Raw genomic sequence first — 15,919 nt, forward strand, 5'->3', positions numbered from 1 at the left:
CCAAATCCAGGCTAAGGTTCCCCAGACCCCTTCTGGGCCCCCCAAATCCCCCCTGGGGCCCCCAAACCCTTCCCAGGACCCCTAAGTTGGGGCTAGGCCCCCCCAAAACCCACTTGAGGCCACCCCAGGCGGGGCTGGGGCTCCCTAAACACCCCCTGGGTTTCTTCAGACCCTCTGGGGCCCCCCGAAAACCATCTGAGCCTCCCCCAGACAGGGGCTAGGGCTCCCCAAACACCCCCTGGGCTCCCCGAACCCCATCTGGGGCCCTCAAAGTAGTGCTGGGATCACCCAAAGCTACCTGAGCCTCCCCCAGACAGGGGCTGGGGCTCCCCAGACACCCCCTGGGCTCCCCTAGACCCCTTTGGGGCCCCCCAAATTGGGGCTGGGACCCCTTAAACCCCCCTGAGCCCCCCCCAGACAGTGACTGGGGCTCCCCAAACACTCCCCAGGCTCCCCCAGACCCCTTTGGGGCCCCCCAAATTGGGACTGGGATCCCCCAACCCCCCCGAGCCCCCTCAGACAGCAACTGGGGCTCCCCAAACACCCCCCTGGGCTCCCTGGACCCGTTTGGGGCCCCAAACACCCCCCTGAGCCCCCCCAACAGTGACTGGGGCTCTCCAAACACCCCCCCGGGCTCCCCTAGACCCCTTTGGGGCCCCCCAAATCCTCCTGAGCCCCCCCCGACAGCAACTGGGGCTCTCCAAACACCCCCCTGGACTCCCCTAGACCCCTTTGGGGCCCTCCCAAATCCTCCTGAGCCCCCCCCAACAGTGACTGGGGCTCCCCAAACACCCCCCCGGGCTCCCTTAGACCCCTTTGGGGCCCCCCAAATCCTTCTGAGCCCCCCCCCGACAGTGACTGGGGCTCCCCAAAAACCCCTGAGCTCCCCTAGACCCTTTTGGGGCCCCCGAATTGGGGCTGAGACCCCCCCCCGGCAGCCCCCCAGGCCCCTTTCGGGACGCCGCGCGGTGACATCAGGTGCCGCCGCGCGGCTGTGACGTCGCCGCCGGGGATTCCCCGCGCCGAGCTCCCCGTCGGCCGAACCGGGGGTGGGGGGGGGTGCGACACGCGCTCCTGGGTGGGGGTGGGGGGGGGCACAGGAACCCCCCCCCCCTCGGCCACAAGGTGCCCTCGGGGACAGGGACGCCGGGGACGGGAAACCCAGGGGGGTCCGAGGTGGGGGGGACACGGGGACGAGCAGCTTTTTAGAGGGGGGGCAACTGCAGTCGCGCCAAGCCGGGGCAGCGCGTTTTGGGCAGGGAGGGGAGCCAGGGTGACGGCGTTTTGCTTCGTTAAGCCCTGCCGGCCTCGTTAACGCCTCGTTTTTCCTCCTTCACCCCCCCCCCCCCAGCAGGCCATGGCGGAGCCACCCGAGGCCGAACCCGGCCGCCGAACGCCGCCGGCCCCGGAAGGACCCGACCCGCCGCCGGAGGAGCCCGACCCGCCGCCGACACCTCCGGGGGGGCCCGACCTGCCGCCGACCCCCCCGGGGGGGCCCGACCCGCCGCCGGCAGCCCCCGCCGGAGCCCCCGAAGCGGGTTTCGAGGCGCTGCGGGCGGCGCTGGAGGCGGCGCTGATCCGTAACCCCGGCGAGCCGGTGCCGGGGGCCCTGGGCCCGGCGCTGGCCGCCCCCTTGCCCCCCCCGGCCAAGTGCCGCCACCTCGACGGGGCCCGGCTGCTGCGTGACAACCTGGGCCAGGTACTTTGTGGATGGGGGGGGGCGGTTTGGGGGTGACCGGAGGCCGCTGGGGGGGCCGTGGGGTGGCTGGGGGGTGTTTAGGGGTCATGGAGGGGGGGTTGGGGGGGTTACGGGGCTCCTGGGGAAGTGATTGGGGGGGGGCTCGGGAGGGTATTTGGGCTATAGGGAGGCTTGGAGGGTTCTGGGGGGTGCCTGGGGGGGCATTAGGGGGTGTTTGGGGGGCAGTGGGGGAACTGTGGGGGTATTTGGGGGGGCCTAGAGGGTTATGGGGGTGCTGGGAGGGGATTTAGGGGGTGATGGGGGGCCCGGAGAGTAGCGGATGGTGTCTAGAGGGGCAGTGGGGGGGGTTGAGGGGGTGTTTGAGGGTCGATGGTGGGGCAATCGGGTATCTGGGAGAGGGTTTGGGGGCCTATGGGGGGGCTGGAGGGTTGTGGGGGGTGTCCGGGGGGGCAATGGGGGAACTGGGAGGGGCCTGGGGTGGCAATGGGGGACCGGGGGGGGGTATTTGGGGGGCTGGGGTGGCAATGGGGGATCTGGGGGGGTATTTGGGGGGCTGGGGGGGGCCTGGGGGGTTATGAGGAGCGTCTGAGGGGGCAGTGGGGAGCCTGGGGGGGGCAGTGGGGGGTCTGAATCAGGATTTGGGGGCCGAGGGGGGTCTGGAGGGTTACGGGGGTTGTCCGGGGGGTGGGGGAAGCGGGAAGGGGTTTAGGGGGCTGGGGGGGGGGGTCGGCTGAGCCCCGCTTCCCCCCCCTCCCCGCGCAGGCGCCGGGCAGCCCCGGGGGGGCGCCGGGGGGGGCGCGGGCGCTGTGCACGGCCCTCAACATCCTGGAGAAATACGGCCGCAACCTGCTGCAGCCCCGGCCCCCCCGCTACTGGCGGGCCGTCAAGTTCAACAACCCCGTCTTCCGCAGCACCGTGGGCGCCATCCAGGTGGGGGGCACCCCCCCCCGGGGCACCCCGACCCCCCCCCGGGGCACCCCGACCTCCCCCGGGGCACCCTGACCTCCCCCGGGGCGTCCCAGCCCTCCCCGATCCCCCCCTTTGCCTCATCGTCTGCAGCACCGTGGGTGTCGTCTGGGTGGGGGGCACCCCGACCCCCCCCCCCGGGCACCCCCAACCCTGTAAGTCCCCCCAATACCCCCCCCGGGGCACCCCCAACCCCCCAGGACCCCCCGGTACCCCCCTGGGGCACCCATATCCCCCCCCAGGACCCCCCAGTATCCACCTGGGGCACCCCCAACCCCCTAGGGCCCCCCGATACCCACCTGGGGCACCCATTTCCCCCCTCCCAGGACCCCCCAGTACCCCCCTGGGGCACCCCCAACCCCCCCAGGACCCCCCAGTATCCCCCCAGGACCCCCCCAGTACCCCCCTGGGACACCCCCAACCCCCTAAGGCCCCCCAGTATCCCCCCAGGACCCCCCCAGTACCCCCCTGGGACACCCCCAACCCCCTAAGGCCCCCCAGTATCCCCCCAGGACCCCCCCAGTACCCCCCTGGGACACCCCCAACCCCCTAAGCCCCCCAATATCCCCCTAGGACCCCCCCAGCACCCCCTGGGACACCCCCAACCCCCTAAGGCCCCCCAATATCCCCCCCAGGACCCCCCAGTACCCCCCTAGCGCACCCCCTGCCCCCTAAGCCCCCCAATATCCCCCCCACGGCACTCCCAACCCCCCAAGTCCCCCCGATACCCCCCTGGGGTCACCCGCCACCCCCCCCGTGGCCCCCGCTACCCCTTCCGGGGGGCACCCACCCCCGGGTGCTCCGCTCCCCCCCACCCCCCGCCACCGTTGGGGGGTGACGGGGGCGCGGGGGGGCGCGCAGGGGGGCCGGGCGGTGCTGCGCCTCTACGGCTACACGGAGGAGACGGGCGACGGGCTGAGCTTCGCCGCCGGCGCCGCCGCCCCCCACGGCCCCCGCGTGGCCGCCGTCACCGCCGACGTGCTGCTGCTGCGCGCCGAGCTCGACCTGCTGCTGGCCGTGAGCCCCCGGGGGCGCTGGGAGCACTGGGAGGGACTGGGAGGGGCACTGGGGCTTGCTGGGGGGCTCGGGGGAGGTGCTGGGGGGCGTTGGGGTGGGCTGGAAGGAGCTGGGAGGGGGACTGGAGGGCACTGGGAGGGACTGGGGGGGACTGGGGAGGTGCTGGGGGGCGTTGGGGTGGGCTGGAAGGGACTGGGAGGGGGACTGGAGAGCACTGGGAGGGATTGGGAGGGGCACTGGGGCTTGCTGGGGGGCATTGGGGTGGGCTGGAAGGAACTGGGAGGGGGACTGGAAGGCACTGGGAGGGACTGGGGGGCTCGGGGGAGGTGCTGGGGGGTGTTGGGGTGGGCTGGAAGGGACTGGGAGGGGGACTGGAGAGCACTGGGAGGGCCTGGGAGGGGCACTGGGGCTTACTGGGGGGCTCGGGGGAGGTGCTGGGGGGCGTTGGGGTGGGCTGGGGAGGGCTGGAAGGGACTGGGAGGGGGACTGGAGGGCACTGGGGGGGCCTGGGGGGGCCTGGGGGGGACTGGGGAGGTGCTGGGGGGCGTTGGGGTGGGCTGGAGGGGACACTGGACGGGGCTGGGAGGGCCTGGAGGAACTGGGAGGGGGACTGGGTGCCACTGGGAGGCACATAGGAGGCACTAGGAGGTACTGGGATCTCAGTTGGGGGTACTGGGAGGGACTGGGAAGTACTGGGATGTACTGGGGGCAGTGAAAGGGGCACTGGGATGAACTGGGAGGCACTGGGAGGCCCTGACCCCCCCCATCCCCTCCCAGAACAAGCACCCGAACCCCCAGTTCTTCACCCCCTTCCTCGAGGGGCGTCCAGAGGTGAGTGGCACTGGGAGGCACTGGGAGGCACTGGGAAGGCCTGGAGGGGCACTGGGTTGTGCTGGGAGGAGCTGGGAGGGCTTTGGGGGAGGACTGGGTTATACTGGGGGGCACTGGGAGGGACTTGGGGGGGCATGGGGTTGTACTGGGAGGAGCTGGGGAGGCAGTGGGCTATCCTGGGGGGCACTGGGAAGGCCTGGGGGGTGCTGGTCTGTACTGGGAGGAGCTGGGGAGGCAGTGGGCTATCCTGGGGGGCACTGGGAGGGCCTGGGGGATGCTGGTCTGTACTGGGAGGAGCTGGGGAGGCAGTGGGCTATCCTGGGGGGCACTGGGAGGACGTTGGGGGATGCTGGTCTGTACTGGGAGGAGCTGGGGAGGCAGTGGGCTATCCTGGGGGGCACTGGGAAGGCCTGGGGGGTGCTGGTCTGTACTGGGAGGAGCTGGGGAGGCAGTGGGCTATCCTGGGGGGCACTGGGAGGGCCTGGGGGGGGCACCGGCCTGTACTGGGAGGAGCTGGGGAGGCAGTGGGCTATCCTGGGGGGCACTGGGAGGGCCTGGGGGGATGCTGGTCTGTACTGGGAGGAGCTGGGGAGGCAGTGGGCTATCCTGGGGGGCACTGGGAGGACGTTGGGGGGTGCTGGTCTGTACTGGGAGGAGCTGGGGAGGCAGTGGGCTATCCTGGGGGGCACTGGGAGGACGTTGGGGGATGCTGGTCTGTACTGGGAGGAGCTGGGGAGGCAGTGGGCTATCCTGGGGGGCACTGGGAAGGCCTGGGGGGTGCTGGTCTGTACTGGGAGGAGCTGGGGAGGCAGTGGGCTATCCTGGGGGGCACTGGGAGGGCCTGGGGGGGGCACCGGCCTGTACTGGGAGGAGCTGGGGAGGCAGTGGGCTATCCTGGGGGGCACTGGGAGGGCCTGGGGGGATGCTGGTCTGTACTGGGAGGAGCTGGGGAGGCAGTGGGCTATCCTGGGGGGCACTGGGAGGGCCTGGGGGGGGGCACCGGCCTGTACTGGGGGCCACTGGGCGGGACTAGAGGCGCATTGGGTTCTACTGGGGGGCTCTGGGAGCGGCTGGGCTATAGTGGGGGGTGCGAGGCGGGGCCCGTACTGGTCCGTACTGGTCCGTACTGGTGGTGACGTGCTCTTGGCTCTCCGCAGGGGCCGCTGGCGCCCGACTCGGCCCCGGAAGGAGCCGCCCCGGGGGCCCCCCCAGGTACCGCCCGGGGCGCTATAGGGGCCGCAGGGGGTCTGTAGGGGCCGTAGGCAGCTGTATAGGGGCTATGGGGAGCTCTATAGGGGCTGGGGGGGGGCTATAGGAGTGGGGGGGAGCTCTATAGGGCCGGGGAGGAGGGGTAGGGCCAAGGCAGAGCTGTAGGGGCTGGGGGGAGCTATAGGGGCTGGGGGGAGCTGTAGGGTCACGGTAGAGCTATAGGGGCTGGGGACAGCTATAGGGTCACAGTAGAGCTATAGGGGCTGGGGGGAGCTATAGGGGCTGGGGGGAGCTGTAGGGTCACAGTAGAGCTATAGGGGCTGGGGGGAGCTATAGGGGCTGGGGAGAGCTATAGGGTCACGGCAGAGCTGTAGGGGCTGGGGGGAGCTATAGGGGCAGGGAAGAGCGATGAGGGAGTCTATAGGGGGTGGGCCGTATAGATGGGGCTTTCAGCGGTTGTAAGGCCCGGAACGCAGCAGGGATGGGGGAGCCTATAGGTGCCGGGTGGAGGAGGCACCTATATGGGGCGGGGCGGAGGTGCGGGCAGGTCTATAGGGCCGGCTCTATAGGCGCCTGCGTCCATAGGTGCCGCCGGGGGCTGCGGGCTGTGCGGGGTCCCCGGAGAGCCGGCCCGGGCGCCGTGTCCTGCCTGCCGCCTCCTCGCTCCCAGGTACGCTCCCCCCCCCCCCCCACCCCGGGACCCTATAGCTTCCTTTCCTGGGGCCGTATAGCTTTGTGGAAGGCCATACTTTAGCTGGGAGCCCCTATGGGCTTTCTGGGAGCCCGTGGCGGTTGCCGGGACCGTATGGCGCCCGTACGACCTCACGGTACGTTGGGGCCCTTACGGTGCGTAAGAGCTCCTGTAGGGCGCGCGGTGAGTTGTATAGGTCCTTTCTTGGGAGCCTATGGGGCTGTAGGGAGCCTATACGGTTCGGTGTGGCCAGCCCCGTAGTTCTCCGGGAGCCTATAGCTTTTTAGGCACCTATAGAGCTCTAACGTATACGTTTACTGTAGGAGGTGCTGCACCGTGTTAGGGGTTTCTGTAGTCCGTTTGGGATCCTATAGGTGCTCTAAGAGCCTATAGAGCCTCCGTTTGTGCTCCCTTGCGGCAGCTTTAGGAGCTCCTATAGGTGCTGGGTGACTGCTATAGGCCTACGGGAGCCCCGTAGCTTTGCTGGGACCCTATAGCAGCCTGGGGAGCCCCTATAGGCCCCTCCCCCGGGCACCCTATATCTCCGCTGGGGGCCCTTATGGCCCTGCTGGGAGCCTATAGCGGGTGTAGGTTGTCTTTGTCCTACTTTGGGGTCCCTGGGGGGGGTTGTGGGTGCTATAGGGGGCCTTGTGGGTGCCCTGGGGGGGGGTTGTGGGTGCTAAAGGGGGGATGTGGGTGCTATGGGGTGTTATAGGCGCTTGGGGGGGTTATGGGTGCTATAGGGGGCTGTGGGTGCTATGGGGGCAGCGTGGGTGCTATAGGGAGTGATGTGGGTGCTTTAGGGAGCAATGTGGGTGCAATGGGGGCAGTGTGGGTGCAATGGGGGTGGCGTGGGTGCTTTAGGGAGCAATGTGGGTGCTATGGGGGCAGCGTGGGTGCTATAGAGGGCGGTGTGGGTGCTATGGGGGCAGCATGGGTGGTTTAGGGAACAATGTGGGTGCTATGGGGGCCGTGTGGGTGCTATAGGGGGTGATGTGGATGGTATGGGGAGCAATGTGGGTACAATGGGGGCAGCATGGGTGCAATGGGGGCGGCGTGGGTGCTATAGGGAGCAATGTGGGTGCTTTAGGGAGCAATGTGGGTGCCATGGGGGCAGCGTGGGTGCTATAGAAGGTGGTGTGGGTGCTATAAGGGGTGATGTGGGTGCTATAGGGAGCAATGTGGGTGCTATAGGGAGCAATGTGGGTGCCATGGGGGCAGCGTGGGTGCTATAGAGCGTGGTGTGGGTGCTATAGGGAACAATGTGGGTGCAATGAGGGCAGTGTGGGTGCTGTGGTGGCAGCATGGGTGCTATAGGGAGTGATGTGGGTGCTATGGGGAGCAATGTGGGTGCAATGGGGGCGGCGTGGGTGCTATAGGGGGTGATGTGGGTGCTATAGGGGGTGATGTGGGTGCTATGGGGGCAGCGTGGGTGCTATGGGAGCGGCGTGGGTGCTATAAGGGATGGTGTGGGTGCTATAGGGAGCAATGTGGGTGCAATGAGGGCAGTGTGGGTGCTGTGGTGGCAGCATGGGTGCTATAGGGAGTGATGTGGGTGCTATGGGGGCAGCGTGGGTGCTATGGGAGCGGCGTGGGTGCTATAAGGGATGGTGTGGGTGCTATAGGGAGCAATGTGGGTGCAATGAGGGCAGTGTGGGTGCTGTGGTGGCAGCATGGGTGCTATAGGGAGTGATGTGGGTGCTATGGGGAGCAATGTGGGTGCAATGGGGGCAGCGTGGGTGCTATAGGGAACAATGTGGGTGCTTTAGGGAGCAATGTGGGTGCAATGGGGTAGCGTGGGTGCTATGGGGCTGCTGTGGGTGCTATAGCGGGTGCTGTGGGTGCTATAGGGAGCGATGTGGGTGCAAGGGGGGCGGCGTGGGTGCTATGGGGGCGGCGTGGGTGCTCTAGAGGGGGGTGGGGGTGCTATGGGGGGGGCGATGGGGGTGCAACGGGGGGGGGTCTCTGACCCCTGCGCCCCCCCCCCCGCCCCCCGCAGCTCGCCCCCGCCGCCCGCCCGCCGCCCGCCCTGGGTGTGCGGGGGCTGCGGGGGGGCCAACGGGGGCCTGGCGGTGCTGTGCGGGGCCTGCGAGCGCCCCCGCGGCTGCCCCGGGCCCCCCCCCGCCCCCGGCGCCGACCCCCCCCCGCCGCCGGCGGCCCCCCGGGGCGCCTGGGCCTGCGCCTCCTGCACCTTCCTCAACGCCGCCGCCACCGTCCTCTGCGGCGTCTGCGAGCGGCCTCGCCTGGCCGGGCGGCCCCCCGCGCCCCCCCGGGTGAGCCCAGGTGTCCGGGGAGGGGCCCAGGCGGCCGGGGAGGGGCCCAGGTGTCCGGGGAAGGGACCCAGGTGGCCGGGGGAGGGGCCCAGGCGGCCGGGGAGGGACCCAGGTGTCCGGGGAAGGGGCCCAGGTGTCCGGGGGAGGGGCCCAGGCGGCCGGGAGGGGCCCAGGCGGCCGGGGAGGGGCCCAGGCGGCCGGGGAGGGGCCCAGGCAGCCGGGGAGGGGCCCAGGCGGCCAGGGAGGGGCCCAGGCGTCCGGGGAAGGGGCCCAGGCGGCTGGGAAGGGCCCAGGCGGCTGGGAGGGGCCCAGGTGTCCAGGGCAGGAACCCAGGCGGCCGGGAGAGGGGCCCAGGCGGCCGGGGAGGGGCCCAGGTGTCCGGGGAGGGGGCCCAGGTGTCCGGGGAGGGGGCCCAGGTGTCCGGGGAGGGGCCCAGGTGTCCGGGGGAGGGGGCCCAGGTGTCCGGGGGAGGGGGCCCAGGTGTCCGGGGGAGGGGCCCAGGTGTCCGGGTGAGGGGCCCAGGCGGCCGGGGAAGGGGCCCAGGCGGCCGGGGAGGGGGCCCAGGCGGCCGGGGAGGGGCCCAGGTGTCCGGGTGAGGGGCCCAGGCGTCCGGGGAAGGGGCCCAGGCGGCCGGGGAGGGGCCCAGGTGTCCGGGGAAGGGGCCCAGGTGTCCGGGAAGGGGGCCCAGGCGTCCGGGGAAGGGGGCCCAGGTGTCCGGGGAGGGGCCCAGGTGTCCGGGGAAGGGGGCCCAGGTGTCCGGGGAGGGGCCCAGGCGGCCAGGGAGGGGGCCCAGGCGGCCGGGAGAGGGGCCCAGGTGTCCGGGGCAGGAACCCAGGCGGCCGGGGGAGGGGCCCAGGCGGCCGGGAGGGGCCCAGGCGGCCAGGGGGAGGGGCCCAGGTGTCCGGGAAGGGGGCCCAGGTGTCCGGGAGGGGCCCAGGTGTCCGGGGAAGGGACCCAGGTGTCCGGGGAGGGACCCAGGCGTCCGGGGAGGGGGACCCAGGCGTATGGGGAGGGGCCCAGGTGTCCGGGGGAGGGGCCCAGGCATCCAGGGAAGGGCCCAGGCGTCCGGGGAAGGGACCCAGGTGTCCGGGGAAGGGGCCCAGGCGTCTGGGAAGGGCCCAGGCCTCGGGCAGGGGGCCCAGGCGTCCGGGGGGGCGCCGCTGAGCCGTCCCCTCCCGCCAGGGCTGGCAGTGCTCCCACTGCACCTACTGGAACGAGGGGCCCGGGCGCGTGTGCGAGGTGTGTCACCGCACCGGCGACCCCGCCCCCGCCGCCCCGGGGCCCAGGCGTCCGGGCGAGGCCCCGCCCCGCCCCGCCACCTCCCAGGAGGCCGAGCGGCGCCGGCAGGAGCGCCTGCGTGAGGACGGTCGCCGCGTCGTCGCCCTCGTCCGGGTGAGGCTCCGCCCCCCCCCCCCCCGCGGTGACATCGTCGCTGAGCGGTGACGTCCTTGTCCCCTGGGCGTCCCGGGCGTCCGCACGGTGTTCCTCGGGGTCCTGGGTGTCCCCAAGGTGTCCCTGGGTGCCCCTAGGGTGTTCTTGGGTGCTCCTGAGTCATGTCAAGTGTCCCCAGGGTGTTTTCGGGTGTCCCCAAGGTGTCCTGGCTGTCCCCAGGGGGTGCTCGGGTGCTCTGAGGCGTCCTGGGTGTCCCCAGGGTGTTCCTCGGGGTCCTGGGTGTCCCCAGGGTGCCCCCAGGGGTCTTGGGTGTCCCCAAGGTGTCCCTGGGTGCCCCTAAGGTGTCTTGGGTGTCCGCAGGGTGTCCGCAGGGTGTCCCCCGGCGTCCTGGCTGTCCCCAGGGTGTTCCTCGGGGTCCTGGGTGTCCCCAGGGTGTCGGCAGGGTGTTCCTCGGGGTCCTGGGTGTCCGCAGGGTGTCCCGGGTGTCCCCAGGGTGTCGGCAGGGCGTCCCCCGGGGTCCTGGCTGTCCGCAGGGTGTTCCTCGGGGTTCTGGGTGTCCCCAGGGTGCCCCCAGGGGTCCTGGGTGTCCCCAAGGTGTCCCTGGGTGCCGCTAAGGTGTCCCGGGTGTCCCTAGGGTGTCCGCAGGGCGTCCCCTGGGGTCCTGGGTGTCCGCAGGGTGTCTGCAGGGTGTTCCTCGGGTGTCCCCAGGGTGTCGGCGGGGCGTCCCCCGGTGTCCTGCCTGTCCGCAGGGCGCCCCGGGTGTCCCCAGGGTGTCGGCAGGGCGTCCCCCGGCGTCCTGGCTGTCCCCAGGGTGCCCCAGGTGTCCCCAGGGTGCCCCGGGTGTCCCCAGGGTGTCCGCAGGGCGCCCCGGGTGTCCTGGCTGTCCCCAGGGCGCCCCGGGTGTCCCCAGGGTGTCGGCGGGGCATCCCCTGGCGTCTTGGCTGTCTCCAGGGTGTCCCGGGTGTCCCCAGGGTGCCCCAGGTGTCCCCAGGGTGTCCCGGCTGTCCCCAGGGTGCCGCGGGTGTCCCCAGGGTGTCGGCGGGGCGTCCCCCGGCGTCTTGGCTGCCCCCAGGGTGCCCCAGGTGTCCCCAGGGTGTCCCCAGGGTGTCCTGGCTGTCCCCAGGGTGTCGGCAGGGCGTCCCCCGGTGTCCTGCCTGTCCCCAGGGTGCCCCGGGTGTCCCCAGGGTGTTGGCGGGGCGTCCCCCGGTGTCCAGGGTGTCCCCAGGGTGCCGCGGGTGTCCCCAGGGTGTCGGCGGGGCGCCCCGGGTGTCCCCAGGGTGCCGCGGGTGTCCCCAGGGTGTCGGCGGGGCGTCCCCCGGCGTCCCGGCTGTCCCCAGGGTGTCCCGCCTGTCCCCAGGGCGCCGCGGGTGTCCCCAGGGTGTCCCCAGGGTGCTGCGGGTGTCCCCAGGGTGTCCGCAGGGCGCCCCGGGTGTCCCCAGGGTGCCCCAAGGTGTCCCCAGAGTGCCCCGGGTGTCCCCAGGGTGTCCCCAGGGTGCCGCGGGTGTCCCCAAGGTGTCCGCAGGGCGCCCTGGGTGTCCCCAGGGTGCCCCAAGGTGTCCCCAGAGTGCCCCGGGTGTCCCCAGGGTGTCCCCAGAGTGCCCCGGGTGTCCCCAGGGTGTCCGCAGGGCGCCCTGAGTGTCCCCAGGGTGCCCCAAGGTGTCCCCAGGGTGTCCCCAGGGCGCCCCGGGTGTCCCCAGGGTGCCGCGGGTGTCCCCAGGGTGTCGGCGGGGCGTCCCCCGGTGTCCTGCCTGTCCCCAGGGTGTCCCGGGTGTCCCCAGGGTGTCCGCAGGGCGCCCCGGGTGTCCCCAGTGTGCCCCAGGGTGTCCCCAGAGTGCCCCGGGTGTCCCCAGGGTGTCCCCAGGGTGCTGCGGGTGTCCCCAGGGTGTCCCCAGGGCGGCCCGGGGCGTCCCCAGGGTGCCGCGGTGCCATGGCGCGCCCCCCCCCCGTGTGCCCCCGCAGGCGGCGGAGGCGGCGGGGCTGCCCGCGGAGGCGGTGGTGCCGACGGCGCTGGCCGCGCTGCCGCCGCTGCGTTGGCCGCCGGGCGGGCGGCGGCGGCGGCAGGAGGAGGAGGAGGAGGCGGCGGCGGCGGCGGTGGCGGCGGCCCGGACGGCCCTGCCCGGCGCCCTGGCGGCCTTGGCCGAGGCGGCCGAGCGGCGGGGGGCGGCCGAACCCGCCGGCGCCCTCGGCCCCTTCTCCGCCCGCGAAGCCGCCCGCGCCTGGGCCCGGGCCCGCGCCTGCCCCCAGCGCGCTCTCCAGGCCTGCCTGGGCGCCCGCCGCCAGCAGGTGGGCGGGGCTAAGGGGGTGGGGGTGGGGCTAAGGGGGTGGGGGCGGGGCTGGGGCGGGGGGGTGGGGGGAGCCCCCTGCAGGCTGCCCTGGAGCCCGGGCTGGGTGATGGGAGGGGGGTGGAGCGATGCTGGGGGGCGTGGCCTGCTGGCGGGGGGCGTGGTTAGGAGGTGGGGGTGGGGCTAAAGTGTTGGGGGCGGTGGGGTGGGGGGAGCCCCCTGCAGGCTGCCCTGGAGCCCGGGGTGGGTGATGGGAGGGGGTGGGGCGGTGCTGGGGGGCGTGGCCTGCTGGCAGGGGGCGGGGTTAGGAGGTGGGGGCGGGGCTAAAGTGTTGGGGTGGGGCTAAAGTGTTGGGGGCGGGGCTGAGGCGGTGGGGTGGGGGGAGCCCCCTGCAGGCTGCCCTGGAGCCCGGGGTGGGTGATGGGAGGGGGCGGGGCGATGCTGGGGGGCGTGGCCTGCTGGCGGGGGGCGTGGTTAGGAGGTGGGGGTGGGGCTAAGGGGGTGGGGGCAGGGCTGGGGCAGTGGGGTGGGGGGAGCCCCCTGCAGGCTGCCCTGGAGCCCGGGGTGGGTGATGGGAGGGGGCGGGGTGATGCTGGGGGGCGTGGCCTGCTGGCAGGGGGCGGGGCTAGGTGCCGGGGTGGGGCTAAGGTAGTGGGGGCGGGGTTAAGGTGACAGGGGCGGGGCTGGGGCGGTGGGGTGGGGGGAGCCCCCTGCAGGCTGCCCTGGAGCCCAGGGTGGGTGATGGGAGGGGGCGTGGCCATCTGGCAGGGGGCGTGGCTAGGAGGTGGGGGCGGGGCTAAGGTGGTGGGGGCGGGGCTAAAGTGTTGGGGGCGGGGCGGGGGTGGGGGGAGTGCCCTGTAGGCTGCCCTGGAGCCCGGGCTGGGTGATGGGAGGGGGCGGGGCGATGCTGGGGGGCGTGGCCTGCTGGCAGGGGGCGTGGCTAGGTGCCGGGGGTGGGGCTAAGGGGGCGGGGTTTGGGGAGTGCCCTGTAGGCCACCCTGGAGTGGGTGAGGGGGGTGGGGCTGTGGGGGGCGTGGCCTAGCAGGCAGGGGCGGGGTCTGTGGGGAGGGCGGGGCTAAAGGGCAGGGGCTGTACTGGGGGGACAGTGGGGGGGGCCCAGCCTTTATTGGTGTAACTGGGCCGTACTGGGAGGCACTGGGCCGTAGCGGGGGGCTGCAGGGGGTGGCGAGGGTGGTCCCCGGGGGGTCCGCAGCCCCTGCTGGTGTTACTGGGCCGTACTGGGAGACACTGGGCTGTACTGGGAGGCACTGGGCCGTAGCGGGGGGCTGCATGGGGTGGCGAGGGTGGTCCCCGGGGGGTCTGCAGCCCCTGCTGGTGTTACTGGGCTGTACTGGGAGACACTGGGCTGTACTGGGAGGCACTGGGCTGTGCTGGGAGACACTGGGCCATACTGGGATGCACTGGGCCATACTGGGAGGCACTGGGTTGGGGTTCTAGGCAGCACTGGGGACTGGCCACGTAGAGGGCTCCTGGGCCGTACTGGGAGGCACTGGGCCGTACTGGGAGGCACTGGGCCGTAGCGGGGGGCTGCAGGGGGTGGCGAGGGTGGTCCCCGGGGGGTCCGCAGCCCCTGCTGTTGTTACTGGGCCGTACTGGGAGGCACTGGGGCGTACTGGGAGGCAGCGGGCCGGGCTCCAGGCAGGAGTGGGGACTGGCCAGACCACATAGGGGGACCCCGGGCCGTACTGGGAGGCACCGGGCCGTACTGGGAGGCACTGGGGCGTACTGGGAGGCAGCGGGCCGGGCTCCAGGCAGTAGTGGGGACTGGCCAGACCACATAGGGGGACCCCGGGCCGTACTGGGAGGCACTGGGGCGTACTGGGAGGCAGCGGGCCGGGCTCCAGGCAGGAGTGGGGACTGGCCAGACCACATAGGGGGACCCCGGGCCATACTGGGAGGCACTGGGCCGTACTGGGAGGCACTGGGCCGTACTGGGAGGCAGCGGGCCGGGCTCCAGGCAGTAGTGGGGACTGGCCAGACCACATAGGGGGACCCCGGGCCATACTGGGAGGCACTGGGCCGTACTGGGAGGCACCGGGCCATACTGGGAGGCAGCGGGCCGGGCTCCAGGCAGGAGTGGGGACTGGCCAGACCACATAGAGGGGTCCCGGGCCGTACTGGGAGGCACTGGGCTGTACTGGGAGGCAGCGGGCCGGGCTCCAGGCAGGAGTGGGGACTGGCCAGGCCACATAGAGGGGTCCCGGGCCGTACTGGGAGGCACTGGGCCGTACTGGGAGGCGGCGGGCCGGGCTCCAGGCAGGAGTGGGGACTGGCCAGACCACATAGGGGGACCCCGGGCCGTACTGGGAGGCACTGGGCCGTACTGGGAGGCGGCGGGCCGGGCTCCAGGCAGGAGTGGGGACTGGCCAGACCACATAGGGGGACCCCGGGCCATACTGGGAGGCACTGGGCCGTACTGGGAGGCACCGGGCCGTACTGGGAGGGGGCGGGGCGGGCTGGGAGGCGGCGGGGCGCGCGCGGGCGGTGACTGGTGCGCACTGGGGCAGCTGCGGGCGCTGGCGGCGCTGGGCTGGGGGCAGCGGGGGCCGGCGGCGGCGGCCCTGGCCCGGGCGGGGGGCGACGTGGCGGCCGCCCTGGCCCAGCTGCAGCGCCGGCGCCTCGGCCCCTTCGGCCGGCGCCTCTGGGCCCCCCGCGAGCCCCCCCTCGACTTCGACGGCCCCGACCGCCAGGTCAGCCCGCCCGCCCGCGGGGGGGGGGACTGGGGGGGGACTGGGAGCGCTGGGAGGGGGCTGGGAGTGCTGGGAGGGGGCTGGGGGGGGTCTGGGGGGGACTGGGAGTGCTGGGAGGGCACTGGGGGGGGACTGGGAGCGCTGGGAGGGGGTACTGGGAGCGCTGGGAGGGGGCTGGGAGTGCTGGGAGGGGGCTGGGGGGGGTCTGGGAGTGCTGGGAGGGCACTGGGGGGGGACTGGGGGGGCACTGGGAGCGCTGGGAGGGGGCTGGGGGGGGACTGGGAGCGCTGGGAGGGGGTACTGGGAGCGCTGGGAGGGGGCTGGGAGTGCTGGGAGGGGGCTGGGGGGGGTCTGGGAGTGCTGGGAGGGCACTGGGGGGGGACTGGGAGCGCTGGGAGGGGGCTGGGGGGGGACTGGGAGCGCTGGGAGGGGGTACTGGGAGCGCTGGGAGGGGGCTGGGAGTGCTGGGAGGGGGCTGGGGGGGGTCTGGGAGTGCTGGGAGGGCACTGGGGGGGGACTGGGAGCGCTGGGAGGGGGCTGGGGGGGGACTGGGAGCGCTGGGAGGGGGCTGGGGGGGACTGGGGGGGCATTGGGAGCGCTGGGAGGGGGTACTGGGAGCACTGGGAGGGGGCTGGGAGTGCTGGGAGGGGGCTGGGGGGGACTGGGGGGGCACTGGGAGCGCTGGGAGGGGGCTGGGAGGGGGCTGGGAGTGCTGGGAGGGCACTGGGAGCGCTGGGAGGGGGCTGGGGGGGCACTGGGAGTGCTGGGAGGGGGCTGGGAGTGCTGGGAGGGCACTGGGAGTGCTGGGAGGGGGCTGGGGGGGCACTGGGAGTGCTGGGAGGGGGCTG

General features: G+C 73.0%; 1 protein-coding gene across 6 annotated transcripts in view; it reads left to right on the forward strand.

The window, feature by feature from the left end:
• The first annotated feature begins 1,357 nt into the window (after positions 1-1,357).
• The window catches only part of RNF31 (ring finger protein 31), a 35,998-nt gene continuing 21,436 nt past the window's right edge, over positions 1,358-15,919 (forward strand). For 5 of the 6 annotated variants that reach the window (XM_068921860.1, XM_068921858.1, XM_068921859.1 and 2 more), the window contains exons 1-8: positions 1,358-1,699; positions 2,462-2,629; positions 3,527-3,682; positions 4,460-4,513; positions 5,671-5,725; positions 6,308-6,392; positions 8,413-8,686; positions 9,869-9,925. In XM_068921860.1, the coding sequence (XP_068777961.1) occupies positions 1,358-1,699; positions 2,462-2,629; positions 3,527-3,682; positions 4,460-4,513; positions 5,671-5,725; positions 6,308-6,392; positions 8,413-8,686; positions 9,869-9,925 (1,191 nt within the window). The remainder of the gene's footprint in view (positions 1,700-2,461; positions 2,630-3,526; positions 3,683-4,459; positions 4,514-5,670; positions 5,726-6,307; positions 6,393-8,412; positions 8,687-9,868; positions 9,926-15,919) is intronic. The other variant, XM_068921862.1, reaches the window with a different exon arrangement.

This window comes from Struthio camelus, chromosome 29, assembly GCF_040807025.1.
Source record: "Struthio camelus isolate bStrCam1 chromosome 29, bStrCam1.hap1, whole genome shotgun sequence".
NCBI classification, from domain to species: domain Eukaryota; kingdom Metazoa; phylum Chordata; class Aves; order Struthioniformes; family Struthionidae; genus Struthio; species Struthio camelus.